General features: G+C 43.9%; 1 protein-coding gene across 1 annotated transcript in view; it reads right to left on the bottom strand.

The window, feature by feature from the left end:
* The window catches only part of PPEF1 (protein phosphatase with EF-hand domain 1), a 121,343-nt gene that overhangs the window by 18,115 nt on the left and 87,673 nt on the right, over positions 1–15,555 (bottom strand). Inside the window, exons 9-11 of the mRNA XM_062183411.1 lie at positions 15,009–15,045; positions 13,897–14,046; positions 10,562–10,714 (exon numbers count right to left, since the gene is read on the bottom strand). Coding sequence (XP_062039395.1) covers positions 10,562–10,714; positions 13,897–14,046; positions 15,009–15,045 — 340 coding nt within the window. The remainder of the gene's footprint in view (positions 1–10,561; positions 10,715–13,896; positions 14,047–15,008; positions 15,046–15,555) is intronic.

Here is a 15,555-nt window from a genome sequence, read left to right on the forward strand (position 1 = left end):
AGGGCCCTTTGTTGGTGAAACCAATTCCTTAGTAGAAAGCACCTCTATCCTCTCCAGAACACACTACCCTCTGAAATGCAGGAGCCTTTGGGTGGTAATTGCGTGAAAGATGAATTATTTACCACATTCTTTCCTGAAATGTTTTGAACCATTATACTGAATTGCAGCTTTTATATGACCTGGTCAACAAAAATCTACTTGTGTCTCAGCTTTTAAGTTTCCTCAATCGAAAATAAATCCTTAAAGAAGTGGCTTGGGCTGTCCACAGCTCTAAGTAATCCAGTTTCCCAAAGTATGTTCTGGGAGAGACTTAACTGCCTGAGAGGTGTAGGTAAGTGCTTCCCTTCTAAGTGGCCATTCGCCAGTGTTGCCCCTTTGTCACCTGTCTTCCTTCCAGTGTTGTTGAGCATGCCACTTGAAAAAGCTATGCTCAGGCCACACCCTCCGGCTAGGTACCTCGATTTCTTTAGCTGCCTTCCTCCTGCTCCTTGTCCACCCTAGACTTACTGAGTGAGGGGGACTAAAGTGACTCATGTCCTTCCTGAGACCTCTGCCACTCTCCAGCCACATATCTCTTCAGGAAAAAGCATGAGAATTTGATCCAGCCTTGGGATCCAATCCTGCACCATCACTTGTTGACCAGTCAACGGATATCAAGCCAATCACTTCCCTCTCAGGAGCTGTCTCAATGAGACTAACCCTATTTAAAATTGCAATTTTGTCCCCAAGTCCAGTTTTCCTGTTCCCTCTAACCCTGTTCTTACTTTCATTTTTCCCATAGCACTTACCTCTTAACATATCATATCATTTACTTATTGTTGTATTGTTTATTATCTAACTCCCCTTAAAATGTAAGCTTGCCTGGTAACAGATATTTGTTCACGGACATTTCCCAAAAACCCAGAACAGTGCCTTATTCATATTTTGAAAGTCAGAGGGTGGAAGAGGGAGAGAGAGAGAGGGGTCTTCCATCCATTGGTTCACTCCCCAGACATATGCAATGGCCAGTGCTAGACCAGGCCAAAGCCAAGAGCAGAAATTCCATCTGGGGTCTCCCATGTGGGTGGCAGGAGCCCAAACACTTGGGCCATCTTCTACTGCCTTCCCAGACCATTAGCAGGGAGCTGGATTGGAAGTGGAGCCACCAGGACAAGAACCAGCACCCCTATGGGATGCCAGTATTACAAGTAGTGGTTTTATCCACTATGCAACAATGCCAGCCCCTCTTATATTTACTTCAAAAGAAATTTTTTTGCTTATTTATTTGAGAGAGAGAGAGAGAGAGAGAGAGAGAGAGAGAGAGAGAGAGAAATATCTTCCATCTGCTGGTTTACTCCCCAAATACTGCAACAGCAAGGGCTGGGCTGGGCTGAAGCTAGGAGCCTAGAACTCCATCTGGGTCTCCCACATGGGTGCAGGGGCCCAAGCACTTGGGCCATGTTCTGCTGCTTTCCCAGGTGCATTAGCAGGGAGCTGGATCAGAAGCAGAGTAGTCAGGACCAGAACTGACACTGTGATATGAGATGCGGATGTCCCAAGTGGCAGCCCAACCCACTGCATCACAACACTACGAGCCCCTCCATTTCTTCCTTACCACCCCTTCTTCCTCTTTCTCCCACCTCTCTCTTCATCCTCCTTGGTTAGAGAGTATTTTATATCAAACATCATGGTTTTGGAAACATCTTCAACAATTAAGGTATAAGAGTACCAAATCAAGAGATTAACAATTACCTAAGAAAAGTGAGAACCGGAACAACCACTTGACAGCTTGTTTTTCTAGCAGCAGTTGTTAGCCAACATTGTATGGATGTGTGTCTATGTGTACTTATGAGCACACACATGTATACAAATGCAGGTGTGTACTTGTATGTTTACATCTAAACAATAAAGCTACCTATTACAGCTGCCATTCAACTCATGGGAAGAACATGTTTATCATTAACCATTAGTTCATTTCAAATCATTTTATTTCCACTTTTTCAGAACATGGAACCTGAAGGTACATCTACAAAAGATCTTTCCCTGAAGTCATGGAATTTTTGTCTGAAAAGTTGAAAAACAGTATTCTGTAACATCCCTTCCTATAGTAAGAGAAATGGTATTGCCTAGCAGTTAAAAGTGGGCACTTCAGGGGCTGGAGGTGTGGCACAGTGGGTTAAGCTATCACTTGTGAAGCTGGCATCCCATAAGAATGTCAGCTCGAGTTCCTGGCAGCTCCACTTCCAATCCAGTTTCCTGCTAATGTTCCTAGGAAGGCAGCTGAAGGTGGCCCAAGTACCTGGGTCCTTGCCACCCATGTGGGAGGCCAGGATGGAACTCCTGGCTCCTGGCTTCAGCCTGGCCCAGCTCTGGCTGTTGCAGTGATTTGGGGAGTGAACCAGTGGATGGAAGATCTCTCTCTCCATCTCAGTCTCTGTCTCTGCCTATCACTTTGCCTTTCAAATAAATTAAAAATAATAATTTTTGAAAATGTGAGAATTTTAGAGGCCAACAGATTTTTGGATTCAAATCCAGACCTATCATTCAGCAAAGTATTCAACTTCCGAGAGCTCCGGTGTCCTCTTTTGCGAAATGGGAGTGATGCCACCCATCTCCTCAGGTTAGTTTAAGGATTCGGAGAGATAATATACATAGTTATTGTCCTTCAGAACTTGTCCCTGCTATATGGGGTACAAACTGACAGGAAAGCAGTTAAAATGTGGGATTGCAAACTTAGGAAAATGCCAGATTTCACTAAGGCAAATGAGCAAGGAGGCCCAGCAGTGATTCTTGTTGAATGGGTGAATAAATAGGAGGACTAGTGACAGATCTGACTATATGCAGAAGCTGCTAGAGTCCCCAGAGAGGCAGCTCTAGGCTACACGTGCTGTCACAAAGGTAAGTACGTGTCTTACTGCCTTTGATCTGTTTATGGAAATATTTGTTAACATTCTCAAAAATAAAAATGCAACAGGAATGGCAATGTTAGGAGATTATTAAACCATATCTCCAGTGAAATAACCATTTAACCTGTGAAAATTATTTTTTTTAAAAAAGTTAGAGGACAGAATTGTGGCACAGAGGGTTAAAAGCTACTGCCTCTAACACTGGCATCCCATATGAGCACTGGTTTGAGTTCTAGCTGCTCTGCTTCCCATCTAGTTCCTGGCTAATACACCTGGGAAAGCAGCAAAAGATGGCCCAAGTACTTGCATCCCTGCCACCCATGTGGGAGACAGAGATCCAGATGAAGTTCTTGGGTCCTGGCTTCAGCCTGGCCCAGCCTTGGCCATTGCAGCCATTTGGGGAGTGAACCAGCAGATCGAAGCGCTCTCGCTCTCTCTCTCTTTCACACACACACACACACACACACACTGCCTTTCAGACAAATAAATCTTTTTAAAAAACAGTCTGTGGATGGCAAAGTGGTTAGGATGCCACTTGGACACCTGCATCCCATACTGGAGTATCCGGTTCAAATCCTACCTCTGCTTCTGATCTAGCTTCTTGCTAATGTGCACCCTGGGAGGCAGCGATGATGGCTCAAGTACCTGGATCCCTTCCATTGAAGTGGGAGATCCAGATTGAGTCCCAGGCACCTGGCTTCAGCCTGGCCAACCTCTAGCTATTGCAGATATTTGGGGAGTAAGCCAGTAGATGGGAGATCTGTCTGTTTTGTATCTCTCTGGCTTTAAAAGAAATATATTTTAAAAATACTTAAAAGTTCTCTTAATGGTACACATCAGGTGGAGAAACATTTATTTAAGAAATTCAACTGGGGCTGGAGCTGTGGCTTAGTAAGGTTAAGTCTCTGCCTGCAGTGCCAGCATCCCATTATGGGCACCAATTTATGGCCTGGCTGCTCCTTTTCCAATCCAGCTCTCTGCTATGGCCTGGGAAAGCAGTAGAGGATGGCCCAAGTGCTTGGGCCCCTGCACCCACTTGGGAGACCCAGAAGAAGCTCCTGGTTTCTGGCTTCAGATCGCCCCAGCCATTTGGGGACTGAATCAGTGGATGGAAGACTTCTCCCCCTCAATCTGCCTGTAATTTTGCCTCTGATATAGAAAAAATTTTAAAAAAAGAAATTCTATTAAATTTTAATAGAAACAGAGAGGGTCTGTGGCATTTGCGTCGTGGCCTACTCTAATCCCTATACCTAAGCTAGTGTGAAGGAAGTACCACCGGGGTCAGCGGTGTTCCCAAGAAGACAGAGGCCCCTCTTCCTTAGCTCCTAGTAGAGGAGGTTTTGCTCCAGAAGGGGCAGGCAACCCTCATTCCCCCCAGCTCTGTGTTATAAGATGCTAGATTCTAGGCAAGCATAGCACAGAGAACTTGGGTTCACTTCCTCTACTCATTGGGTAGAAACTCTGCCTGAGGAATGGCAGGCTGCAAATACTGGATCTCATGTGTCCCCAACCCTTGCTCACTCCTAGGGAGGAGATACCATGCCAGGAGGGGCAAGCAGAGAAGCCCAGGGGCTAGCATCTTTGCCTACCGCCCCACTTGTAGAATAGCGCTGTCACTCTGAGAAGTGGGCTGTTCCAGCTCCAAGTTCAAGTGCAATGGCAAGGAGGTTGGAACCAGGGGAAGGCAGATCAAGAACACAGATCTTGGCCACTCTGCCTAAAGGTTCTGGCTTTATTGGCACAGAGCAGGGGATGTTCCTGCCTGAGGGCATTGTGGAAAACAACAGAGATCTTAGGAGTAAACAGAAGGAAGGTGGTGGTTTCCTGACATTAGTAGCAGCAGTAGCCCTGCTACAAGTGTAACAGTCAGAATCAGGGTAAGAGACTGAGAAGAGCCTTGTTTGGGTCAGACTGAGCCTCAAGGATGGTGAACACTGCGCTCCTGCAAAGGAATCGAACTTAATTGGATAAGACTATGGAGCAAATTGTGGCCCCAGGCATTGTTACACATAACAGAGCAAAGGGCGAGCAATTAGCGAAGGCTAATAGCGGGGTCTGACACAAATACAGACAGATGGACGCTTAAAGGGAAGACCAGGGAAAGACAAGACCAAAGAAAGCCCCATAACCACAACCATCCCTGGGAGTCAGGGATTATGTCAGAGACTACACACTGAAGGGGAACAGACTTGATGAAACTAGTCCCGACAAGTCACCAAGCAAAAAGCAAATAATCACAAGCATGGGAATGACTGTCTTGAGTATCTACAATGTATTATCTAAAATATCCAGTCTTGAACAAAAAATTATAACACCTACCCAAAAGAACAAAAAAGAAGAAAGAAAAAGACCCATATACAGGGAAAAACAAGCAACCAATAGAAACTGCTTCGGGAGGGACGAGTTACTGGCCTAACAAATATTTCAAAGCAACTGTTATAACTGAGTTCAGTGACATCTGTAAAACACCCCGCTTAACAAGAACAAAATACAGTCTTCTCAAGTGCACCCAGAGGACTGTCCATGCTGGGGCCACACAATAAGCCTCAATATATTTTAATAGGATTTACCAAAAAAGTTTTGAAAGGATTTAAATTAGGTAAAAGATGTGTTCTCTGACCACAATCAATTTAAATTAGAAATCAATAAGAGAAAGAAATATAAGAAATTCATAAGTGTGTAGAAATTAATCAGTTCACTCATAAGCAACAGATAGGCTAAAGAAGAAGTTACAAGGAAATTTAGAAAATAGTTTAGGGGCCAGCTTGCGGCTCTGGCATCCCATATGGGTGCTGGTTTGTATCCTGGCTGCTCCTCTTCCCATCCAGCTCTGTGCTAATGGTCTGGGAAAGCAGTGGAAGATGGTTCAAGTGCTTAGGCCCCTGTACCCACATGGGAGACCCAGAGGAAGCTCCTAGCTCCTGGTTTCGAATCTGCCCAGCTCCAGCCATTGTGCCCAGTGGATGGAAGACCTCTCTCTCTCTCTCCTTCTCTCTGTAACTCTACCTCTCAAATAAATAAATAAATCTTTAAAAAATTAGTTTGATGTGAATGAAAACAAAGGCACAATATTGCAAAACTTCTATCCACTGGTTCACTCCCCAAATGCCTGCCATAGCTGGGACTGGGCCAGGCCAAAGTAAGGAGCCCAGAACTCAATCCAGGTCTCCCACATAGGTAGAAGTTGTACTTTGCAAATTTATATTTATTAAATAAAAGGGCCCCAAGTGCCTGAACCATCATCTGCTCGCTTCACAGGTGTGCATTAGCAGAAAGCTATAATTGGAAACAGAGCCAGGACTGGAACGCAGACATTCTGATATCAGATGTGAGCATCCCAAGTGACATCTTAACCACTGCACCAAACACCTGCCCCTCTCATCACTTTTATCCACTGCTCAACTGAAAAAGGCAATTAAGAACTGGAGATCAGGTGCCTGTGCTGTGGCACAGGTTAATCCTCAACCTGTGGAGCCAGCATCCCATATGGCCACCGGTTCAAGTCCCGGCTGCTCCACTTCCGATCTGGTTCTCTGCTATGGCCTGGGAAAGCAGTAGAAGATGGCCCAAGTGCTTGGGTCCCTGTATCCATGTGGGAGACCTGGAAGAAGCTCCTGGCTCCTGGCTTCGGATCAGCACAGCTCTGGCCGTTGTGGCCAGTTGATGAGTGCACCAGCAGATGGAAAACCTCTCTCTCTCTCTCTCTCTCTCTCTTTGCCTCTCCTTCTCTCTGTGTAACTCTGACTTTCAAACAAATAAATAAATAAATATTTTCAAAAAATTACAGCAGCATCAAAAATACTTAGGAGACAGGCATTTGACATAGTGGTTAACATGCTGGCATCCCATGTTGGAGTACTTGGTTTTGAGTCCTGACTCCACTTATGATTCCAGCTTCCTGGTAATGACTACTCTAGAAGGCAGCAGGTAATGACTCGAGTATTTAGGTCCCTGCCACCCATGTGGGAGACTTGAATTAAGTTCCAGGCTCCTGGCTTCAGCCTGGCCCAGCCCCAGCTATTGTAGGCTTTTGGAAAGTGAACCAGCGATGGCAAATGTCTCTCCCTGTCTGTCTCGGTCTTTTTGCCTTTCAAATAAATGAAAAATATTAAAAAGTTTTAAAAAATACTTACGAACCAATTTAACAAAACAAATACAAGATATCAACACAGAAAAGTAATAAAAAAAGCCATTGAAATTAAAGATCTAAATAAATAGTAAGCCATTCTGAGGTCAAGGATTGAAAATATAATATTGTTAGGATAGCGGGGCCAACACTGTGGCGCAGCGAGTTAAAGCCCCAGCCTGCAGCACCAGCATTCCATATGGGTGTCAGAGTCTCTGCCGCTCCATTTCTGATCCAGCTCCCTGCTAATGCACCTGGGAAAGCAGCAAAAGATGGCCCAAGTCCTTGGGCCCCTGCACGCACATGGGAGACCAGGAAGAAGCTTGTGGCTCCTGGCTTCAGATCAGCGCAGGTCTAGCCGTTGTGGCTATTTGGGGAGTGAACGAACAGATGGAGGACCTCTCTGTCTCTACTTCTCTCTCTGTAACTGTTTCAAATAAATAAAATAAATCTTTTTTTTTTTTTCGACAGGCAGAGTAGACAGTGAGAGAGACAGAAAGGTCTTCCTTCACCATTGGTTCACCCTCCAATGGCCACTGTGGCCAGCACACTGCGCTGATCCGAAGTCAGGAGCCAGGTGCTTCTCCTGGTCTCCCATGCAGGTGCAGGACCCAAGGAATTGGGCCATCCTCCACTGCATTCCCTGGCCACAGCAGAGAGCTGGACTGAAAGAGGGGCAACCGGGACAGAATCCAGCGCCCTGACCGGGACTAGAACCCGGTATGCCAGCGCCACAGGCAAAGGATTAGCCTATTGAGCCACGACGCCAGCCAATAAAATAAATCTTTAAAAAAATTATTGTTAGGATAGCAATAGTACCCAAATTGATCTACAGATTCAAGGCAATGCCTACTAACATCCTAGCTGCTTTTTGGTAGAAATTGACAAACCAGTCCTAAAATTCACATGGAAATTCAACAGACAGAGAATAGATAAAATAATCTTGAACAAGGATGACAAAGATGAAGAACTCATATTTCTCAATTATAAAACTTCCTACAAAGCTACAGTAATCAAAATTATTTACTACTGACATAAGGACAGACAGAAAGATTTTGGAACATAATTAAGGATCTAGAAATAAGTCCTCATATTTATGGCCAATTGATTTTTGATAAGGGTGTCAAAAATTCAATATGGATTTTTTTTTGACAGGCAGAGTTAGACAGTGAGAGAGAGGGACAGAGAGAAAGGTCTTCCTTCCATTGGTTCACCCCCCAAATGGCCACTACGGCCGGCGCGCTGTGCCGATCCAAAGCCAGGAGCCAGGTGCTTCCTCCTGGTCTCCCATCCGGGTACAGGGCCCAGGGACTTGGGCCACCCTCCACTGCACTCCCTGGCCACAGCAGAGAGCTGGACTGGAAGAGGAGCAACCGGGACAGAATCCGGCGCCCCAACTGGGACTAGAACCCAGGGTGCCGGCGCCACAGGCGGAGGATTAGCCTAGTGAGCTGCAGCGCTGGCCAATTCAATATGGATTTTAAAAAATGTTTCTGTGATAACTGGATATCCATGTAAAACAGAGTGATTGCAGTATCCTACCTCAAATTATACACAAATATTAACTCAAAATGGATCAAACACCTAAATGTAGGAGCTAAACCCATAAAACTCTTAGAAGAAAACACAACAGTAAATCTTTAAGAATTTGGGTTAGGTAATTGCTCAGATACAACACCAAAAACACAACCAAGCGACCAAAGAGAAAAACACATAACTTGTACTTCATCAAAATTAAAAACTATTGTGCTGCAAAGGCACCATTAAGAAAAGGAAGAGATAAGCCACAAAATGGAAGAGAAGATTTGACAGTAATATATCTAATAAGGGATTTGCCAGTAATAAATCTGAGTAATAATTGCTAGTAATATATCTAATATAAAGAACTTATAAAAACTCCTACAATGAAATACCTAAAGGATAACTCGATTTTTGAAATGGGCAAAGGATTTGAGTAGACACAATGTCCAGAAAAAACACACAAAAAGATATTCAACATGATTAGTCATTAAGGAAATGTAAATCAAAACCTCAATGAGACTGGACCTCATGTCCTCTAGGATGGCATGTCCTCTAGGGGTGCACATCTGGCCCAGTGATGAAGCCACCACTTAGGATGCCTGCATCCTATATCAGAGTGCCTGGCCTCTAGTCACAGCTCCACTTCCAATTCCAGCCTCCTGCTATTGTGCACCTGGGGAGGCAGCAGATGATGGCCAAATATTTGAGTCAGTGTTACCCACATGGGAGAGTTGGATCAAGTTTCAGGCTCCTGGCTGGTGCCGTGGCTTAACAGGCTAATCCTCCGCCTTGTGGCGCCGGCACACCGGGTTCTAGTCCCGGTCGGGGCACCGGATTCTGTCCCAGTTGCCCCTCTTCCAGTCCAGCTCTCTGCTGTGGCCAGGGAGGGCAGTGGAGGATGGCCCAAGTGCTTGGGCCCTGCACCCCATGAGAGACCAAGATAAGCACCTGGCTCCTGCCTTCGGATCAGTGTGGTGCGCTGGCCGTGGCGGCCATTGGAGGGTGAACCAACGGCAAAGGAAGACCTTTCTCTCTGTCTCTCTATCACTATCCACTCTGCCTGTCAAAAAAAAAAAAAAAAAAGTTCCAGGCTCCTAGCTTCTGCCTGGCTCAGCCCTAACTGCTGTGGACATTTGAGGAGTGAAACAGGGGATGGAAGATCTTTGACTCTGTCTCTGTGAATTACAAATAAATGAAATTTTTTTTACAAAACAACAACAATTGTTAGGATGTAGAGAAACTGGAACCCTCATACACGGCTGGTGGGAATGTAAAATGGTCCACCTACTTGGGAAATTGGTTGGCAATGTTCTCCTAATATAAATTTTAGAGTTACCTTATGACCCAGCAATTGCACTCCTATGTATCTATCCAAGAGAACTGAAAATATATGTGAACATAAAAACTTGCATGTGAATGTTCTTAGCAGCATTACTCATAATAGCCAAAAAGTGGAAACAACCCACATGTCCATCAATTGATGGTTGAATAAATACAAAGTGTTCTAACCATACAAGGGAGTATTACTCAGCAACAGAAAGAAATGAGGTACCAATGTAAGTTGGAACGTGGATGAAACTCAACAACGTTGTGCTGAGTGAAAGAAGCCAGCCACATATGGTATATGTCCATGTATACAGCATGTTCAGAAAAGACAAATGAATACAGACAGAAATTAGATTAGTGGTCGCCTAAGCCTGTGGGTGGGGGCAGGAAGAGAATGGGGAAGAACTGCTAATGGGTCTGGGGTTGCTTTTTCAGTGATGAAAATGTTCCAAAACTAGATTGTGGTAATAGTTGTACAATATGCAGAATATACTAAAAACCATTGCAGTATATTCTTTAAGTGGGCAAGTTATATGGTACATGAATTACATCTCAAAGCATTAAAAGTATCATAAAGAATTCAGAGAAAATGACACGATCTGCTCCTCACGGTAAAGTCGCTTTTTATCCACATATTATAAGGAGCAACATCATCTATGCTGGTGTCTTTGTTGCTACTCTGGTGAACACTTTGATTACCTACCTGCTCCCATTCGTGCTTTGATAGCTGTTCCGAAAAAGATTCATTTTGTTCGGTTTTATCTGGCATATTAATGGTGACACCTAGTTTATTTTTCTTCAGGTTGGAGGCATTGTCTCCGATTATTGACATTGGTGGCATCAGCACAGATTTCATCTACAAAACAAATTCACACTTTAGTGAAACCCTCTGCTTATAGTGCTACAATACAGGATCCCCCAGGAGATCCTGGCTACAATGTAGTGCCTCCACCCAGCGAAAAGCCAGCGACTTTCTCCACCTCTCGCACCTCCTATATCTTCTGGAATCACTGGTGGCTGCAGGGGGGGCCCTGTTGGGTTGTTTGTACATTTCCAAGTGTGGTCCTTGCTCTACAGGGAAGGACTTCTTCCATCAGTGTTTCTCAGGGGTCCCTGAGGTACAGAGGGAAGTGCTAGCCATGCGCGCAGGCATTGGCACAGGACAAGGAAGTCTAGAGGCAGGGCAAAGTCTCTCCTTCCGAGCCTTCTCAAGGGGCTTGGAGGAGTTCAGAAACCCCTCTCAAGAGGTTGGCTGCTTTTCATTCTGCTGCATTTTCCAGGAGAAACGAGAAAAAATACAGCTGTGTCCAGGAAAGTTCTCAGCAGGGAAATAGATTGAGAACTTGGTGAGCCCTTCAACCTAAATGCAGTTTAGTTTGCAACCTGACCCTGACCCCCTACTCCTCGTTACAACCTTGCTGTGTTCCTCTGGAAAAGAAAATACCTTTCTGACACAAAATTTGGTCTCAGCTATTATGAGCAAGTTCATAGACTGCTCTTCCTCCCAGCAAATGATCTCAGGTCTTAGGCAGAGCAGAGTATTCTGGGAGGACCCTCCTGACTCAGGCCCCTATACCTGACTTCTGATAAGCTCATTGGGTAAGGCCACAGGGTCCTTTAAGTATGTATGGCTCTGAAGTTTTCAAAACCACTTACGATCAAGTTATTTTGCCCTTCACCAAAACACCATGCTGCCATTTTCTCCAGGGGTGGCGAGGTGGCGGAGAGGCTACTAGCTATTCTTTCCCATACCCCCTGCTGACTCTCACTCTTATGGAATCTTCCTTCTCTGTCCCTCTGCATTGACATGCCACCTGCCCACCTTACAAAACACTTTTGATGAACCTAGACTGGAGGTTGTCATCAACTTGGTCCAACTTTATCCTTCCCCAGTTAACAATTATCCCACAACCACAGGTGTAATCCACTCAGTATGGTCACCCCTATAGTTGGAGGGTCCTATGGGATGAAAAACCTAGGGTTATAAGGTTGAACTTGAAAATCTGCTTTTGTATCTCATCTGATAGCACTGCAAAGGCTTGAACCTGTTACTCCCATTAAGTGCTCAATAATATTTAATACAAGTACGTAGCACTGGTTCAACCTCACTCTACGAGGAGGAGAATGCACAAAGCATATGTATATTAAATTTCTATCTTTAAAACCAGTCTGTGAACAGGCAGAACAGTCATCCCTGACAGGGGCTGAAATTTGAGGTATCCTGGGAAAATTGCTGACCCAAAAACTTTTCCCCTAGGTCTGTTCTTGGTGACTAAAATTCAAACTTCAGATCCAATCTCAATGTCTTGATAGGCCCTAGAAAGGGCAGGCTAGCCTGGGGAAAGTAAAAGTCATCCTTCTCATGAATCAGTAGAGGCTGCCATGGCTGACGAGTGCTGGAGTGTCAGGGTGGGTGGTGGTGGAGTAGCGCATCCATGCCACGTGCTTGCCACATTTGACAAAAACATCATGTGCCTTGCTCTTGGCTAGAATCATGTCCACTTAACTATGTTAACACTGACTAGCTCATCTTCACCAAAATGTCTTCTTGGCTTCACTATTTGCTGATATCATGAAAAAGGTGCCTTCAAGTTAGCATGGCCTTAAAATGTATTGCAGCTGGGATATTTTTGAGAGTAAAAGGAGGTGTTATTAACAATTACATCAGGACCACAAGGGTAAACCAGGAGGGATGCTCCTCACTCTGTGAGGGAAGGGAGGTATATGAAATCAGCAGGGAATCAGGAAGGAGGCTGTAAAAGGTCTCTATCAAGCTTTGCCTTAGGTTTGCCCTGCTTTGGTCTTAAATCTCTTAGGCAATAGTCAGCAAATATTAAGTACTTATGATCTATCAGGTGCTGGGGCTTACATCAATGAACTAGAGAAACAGGGGAACAGATACTACCATAATTGCTTATTTACTTTTGGTAACGATTGTGAAGGCTATGGATAAGAAGCTGGAATCTGAGTTAGACCTAAGGCTGTACTGAAGGTGAAATTCAAAGGATGAGAAGACAGTAGTAACAATAGCATCACTCTTACCTGCACAAAGGCTTCAAAAACTCAAGGTGCATAGGGGTCACATTTCTGTCTCTATCAGATGAAATTTCACCTCTATCCCCTATCTGCCCAGAATGGCTGGAAGTTAGTGATCAGTCCTGACATGTAATGGTTCAGATTTTCCACCAAGACCAGATACCACGATTTGACTCCAAGCTGCTCTTGGTCCTCATACCCGTATAGTACCTACTTTGCTCATAGTCTGGGGTCTTTTGCTTGGCTCTGGTAGAGAAGGAAGACACCTTCAGCCACCCTGCAAGGCCTATTCGAGGAGCCCTCGATTAGGTATGCTCTTTATAAGTAACACACAGCCACTTCCTTCAGAAGTTCTGTATAGGTTCCTGCTGTATCATGTTCAATACGATTATTTAGTGGAAAACGTTTAAAATTTATCCCTAGCCATTGGAAGAATAAAGGAAATCATATCAATTCACTTATTTGAGTAGCAAAACTCACAGAGACAAAAAGTAGAATTAGAACAGAGATTATTAGGGACTGGAGGAAGGGGGTGCGGAGTTAGTGTTTAATGGATATAGAGTTTCAGTTTGGTAAGATGCAAAGTTCTTTAAATGAATGGTGGTGATAGCAGTGATGGCTGGACAACAATATAAATGTACTTAATGCCTCTGAACTATAGACTTCAAAATGGTTATAGTAATAAATTTTATGTCATGTATATTTCACAACATAAATGAATGAACTGAGCTTGAAATTTTCCAAAAATCAGGACTTTTTGCTTATAGACACTACATGAAATGCCAACATATCCTTATTTTCCCCCTTTCAGCATGAATTTTAAAAAGTTTTTCTTATGTAGAAGTTACCTACTTTGTTATCATGTAATCATAGTTTTTCTTAAACTTTGTACTAATCTTTTTACAATTACACCCTCAAACACATTTCAAATAATAAATGAAAAGAAGCACATAGTCCCCTTTGTACACCTGAGACAAGATTCACGCAAACATTGCTTCTTACTTTGTTTCTTTGTAGACGGTGGAGTAAACACAAGTCTGTGGAATCAGATATCCCGCCATGTATGACCAGGATCTCATTGTCAATGATCGTACCAATTGGAAGCCAGGTATAGACTTCTTCCAACATTTGTAAGATTTTCTTCCCATGTATCTGCAAGTAAGAGAGCTTGTGTAAGTTTTGTTTTTCTGATAGGTTCAGCTCATTGAATAGTCCCTGCATATGGCCAAAAAGCAACAGTCCTCATGCCACCCCAAGGAAGTCATCACAGAGTCGCTGACCAACTAGTATGAATTAATCATTTCTTTTTATTTGGTATTTCTGATACTGTGTTTTTGGGGGGCCCTGCCATTCCTGGAGGAAAGATCATCCCTCCCAAGGGTAGCTAATTCCTAGATAGCAAATAACTTGCCTTTCATATGCAAACCAGCCAACCCAGGGCATAAACACACACACACACACACACACCCCAAACTCCATTACTGAGCTCTCATCCTCAGGACCACTATGTCTCATTTTAATCACCCCATGGCCTAGTAGTACCAGACAACTAGGGACAACCCCTATGCCCTAGCATAGGTTGAACTTACTAACAACTAGTCAATCCCAAACTGGTTTACACTGAGGTACCTTGCCTGTCCCTCCTAGGAAAACCGTGATAAAGGCCTTTGCCCGTGTTTTCCCCTGGCTCCCTCTGCCTTCCCTTGGACTCTGGTGCTTCCCCATGGGGTTCCCCCAGTGTGACATATAGAGCCTCCTGTTTCTAGGGGACTGTGAATAAAAACCTCTCCCTTCTTGAGAGCCATTTCTATGTGTATGACTTTCACTATACGTGAGCACAACAGATCCCAGGTACCTTTAAAGCAATGGAATATGTTTGTATCTATGCCAAAACTGAAACAAAAGTCACAATGAAAAAGCTTGGGTTAGTCCAGAAAGACTCCACCACGTCCAGAGCTTCCTGCTGGTATAGATTCTAATTGGTCCATCACCTTTCCTAAATCTTCAGGCTGGTCTTCACTATCTTTTTCTTTGCTTTCTATTTTTTTTTACACTTCTAAGCATAAACTACAGAGAGAATTCAACATAAAATAAAATTAAAAAGTCAGTCTTACCTTGTATTTATGCAAAACTTCTCTTGTGAAGCCATACCTGAAAAAAAAAATGGATTTAAGCTATCTAATCAATTGTTGAGAACTTCCACTTTCATGTGTCATGCAAAAAGAAGAGCCCTTGACATCCCTCTATCACAAGTACCAAGAACACAGTTGGAACTTTCACTTACCCAAGTCTGTGCGAGGCATGATGTGAAAGAACAAGAGCAATCATTGACATTGGCTTTACCCTCAAGGAACTTACGGTATGGTTGGGGGAAAAAGACAGGTTTTCATGAAACAATCACAATATAGCTTAGGAACTAGGTGGTAGATGCGGGTTGTGTAAATGCCACAAGTATTCAGAAAAGGGTGATGCTGCAGGAGCTGGAGGAGGTCGTGTGGGAGAAGGCTTTTCACTGGCAGAATTTCTCAGACATCCTATGTCTTAGAGTAAATTATTAGGAAAAAAAAAAAGACTGAACAAAGACAAAGAAAAGCCTAGAAGATAACAATCTGGCTTTTATGCTTTCTCTGAAACAAGTCATGTCTTGTAATGATATTGAAG

The sequence above is a fragment of the Lepus europaeus genome, chromosome X, assembly GCF_033115175.1.
Source record: "Lepus europaeus isolate LE1 chromosome X, mLepTim1.pri, whole genome shotgun sequence".
Classification (NCBI taxonomy): Eukaryota; Metazoa; Chordata; class Mammalia; order Lagomorpha; family Leporidae; genus Lepus; species Lepus europaeus.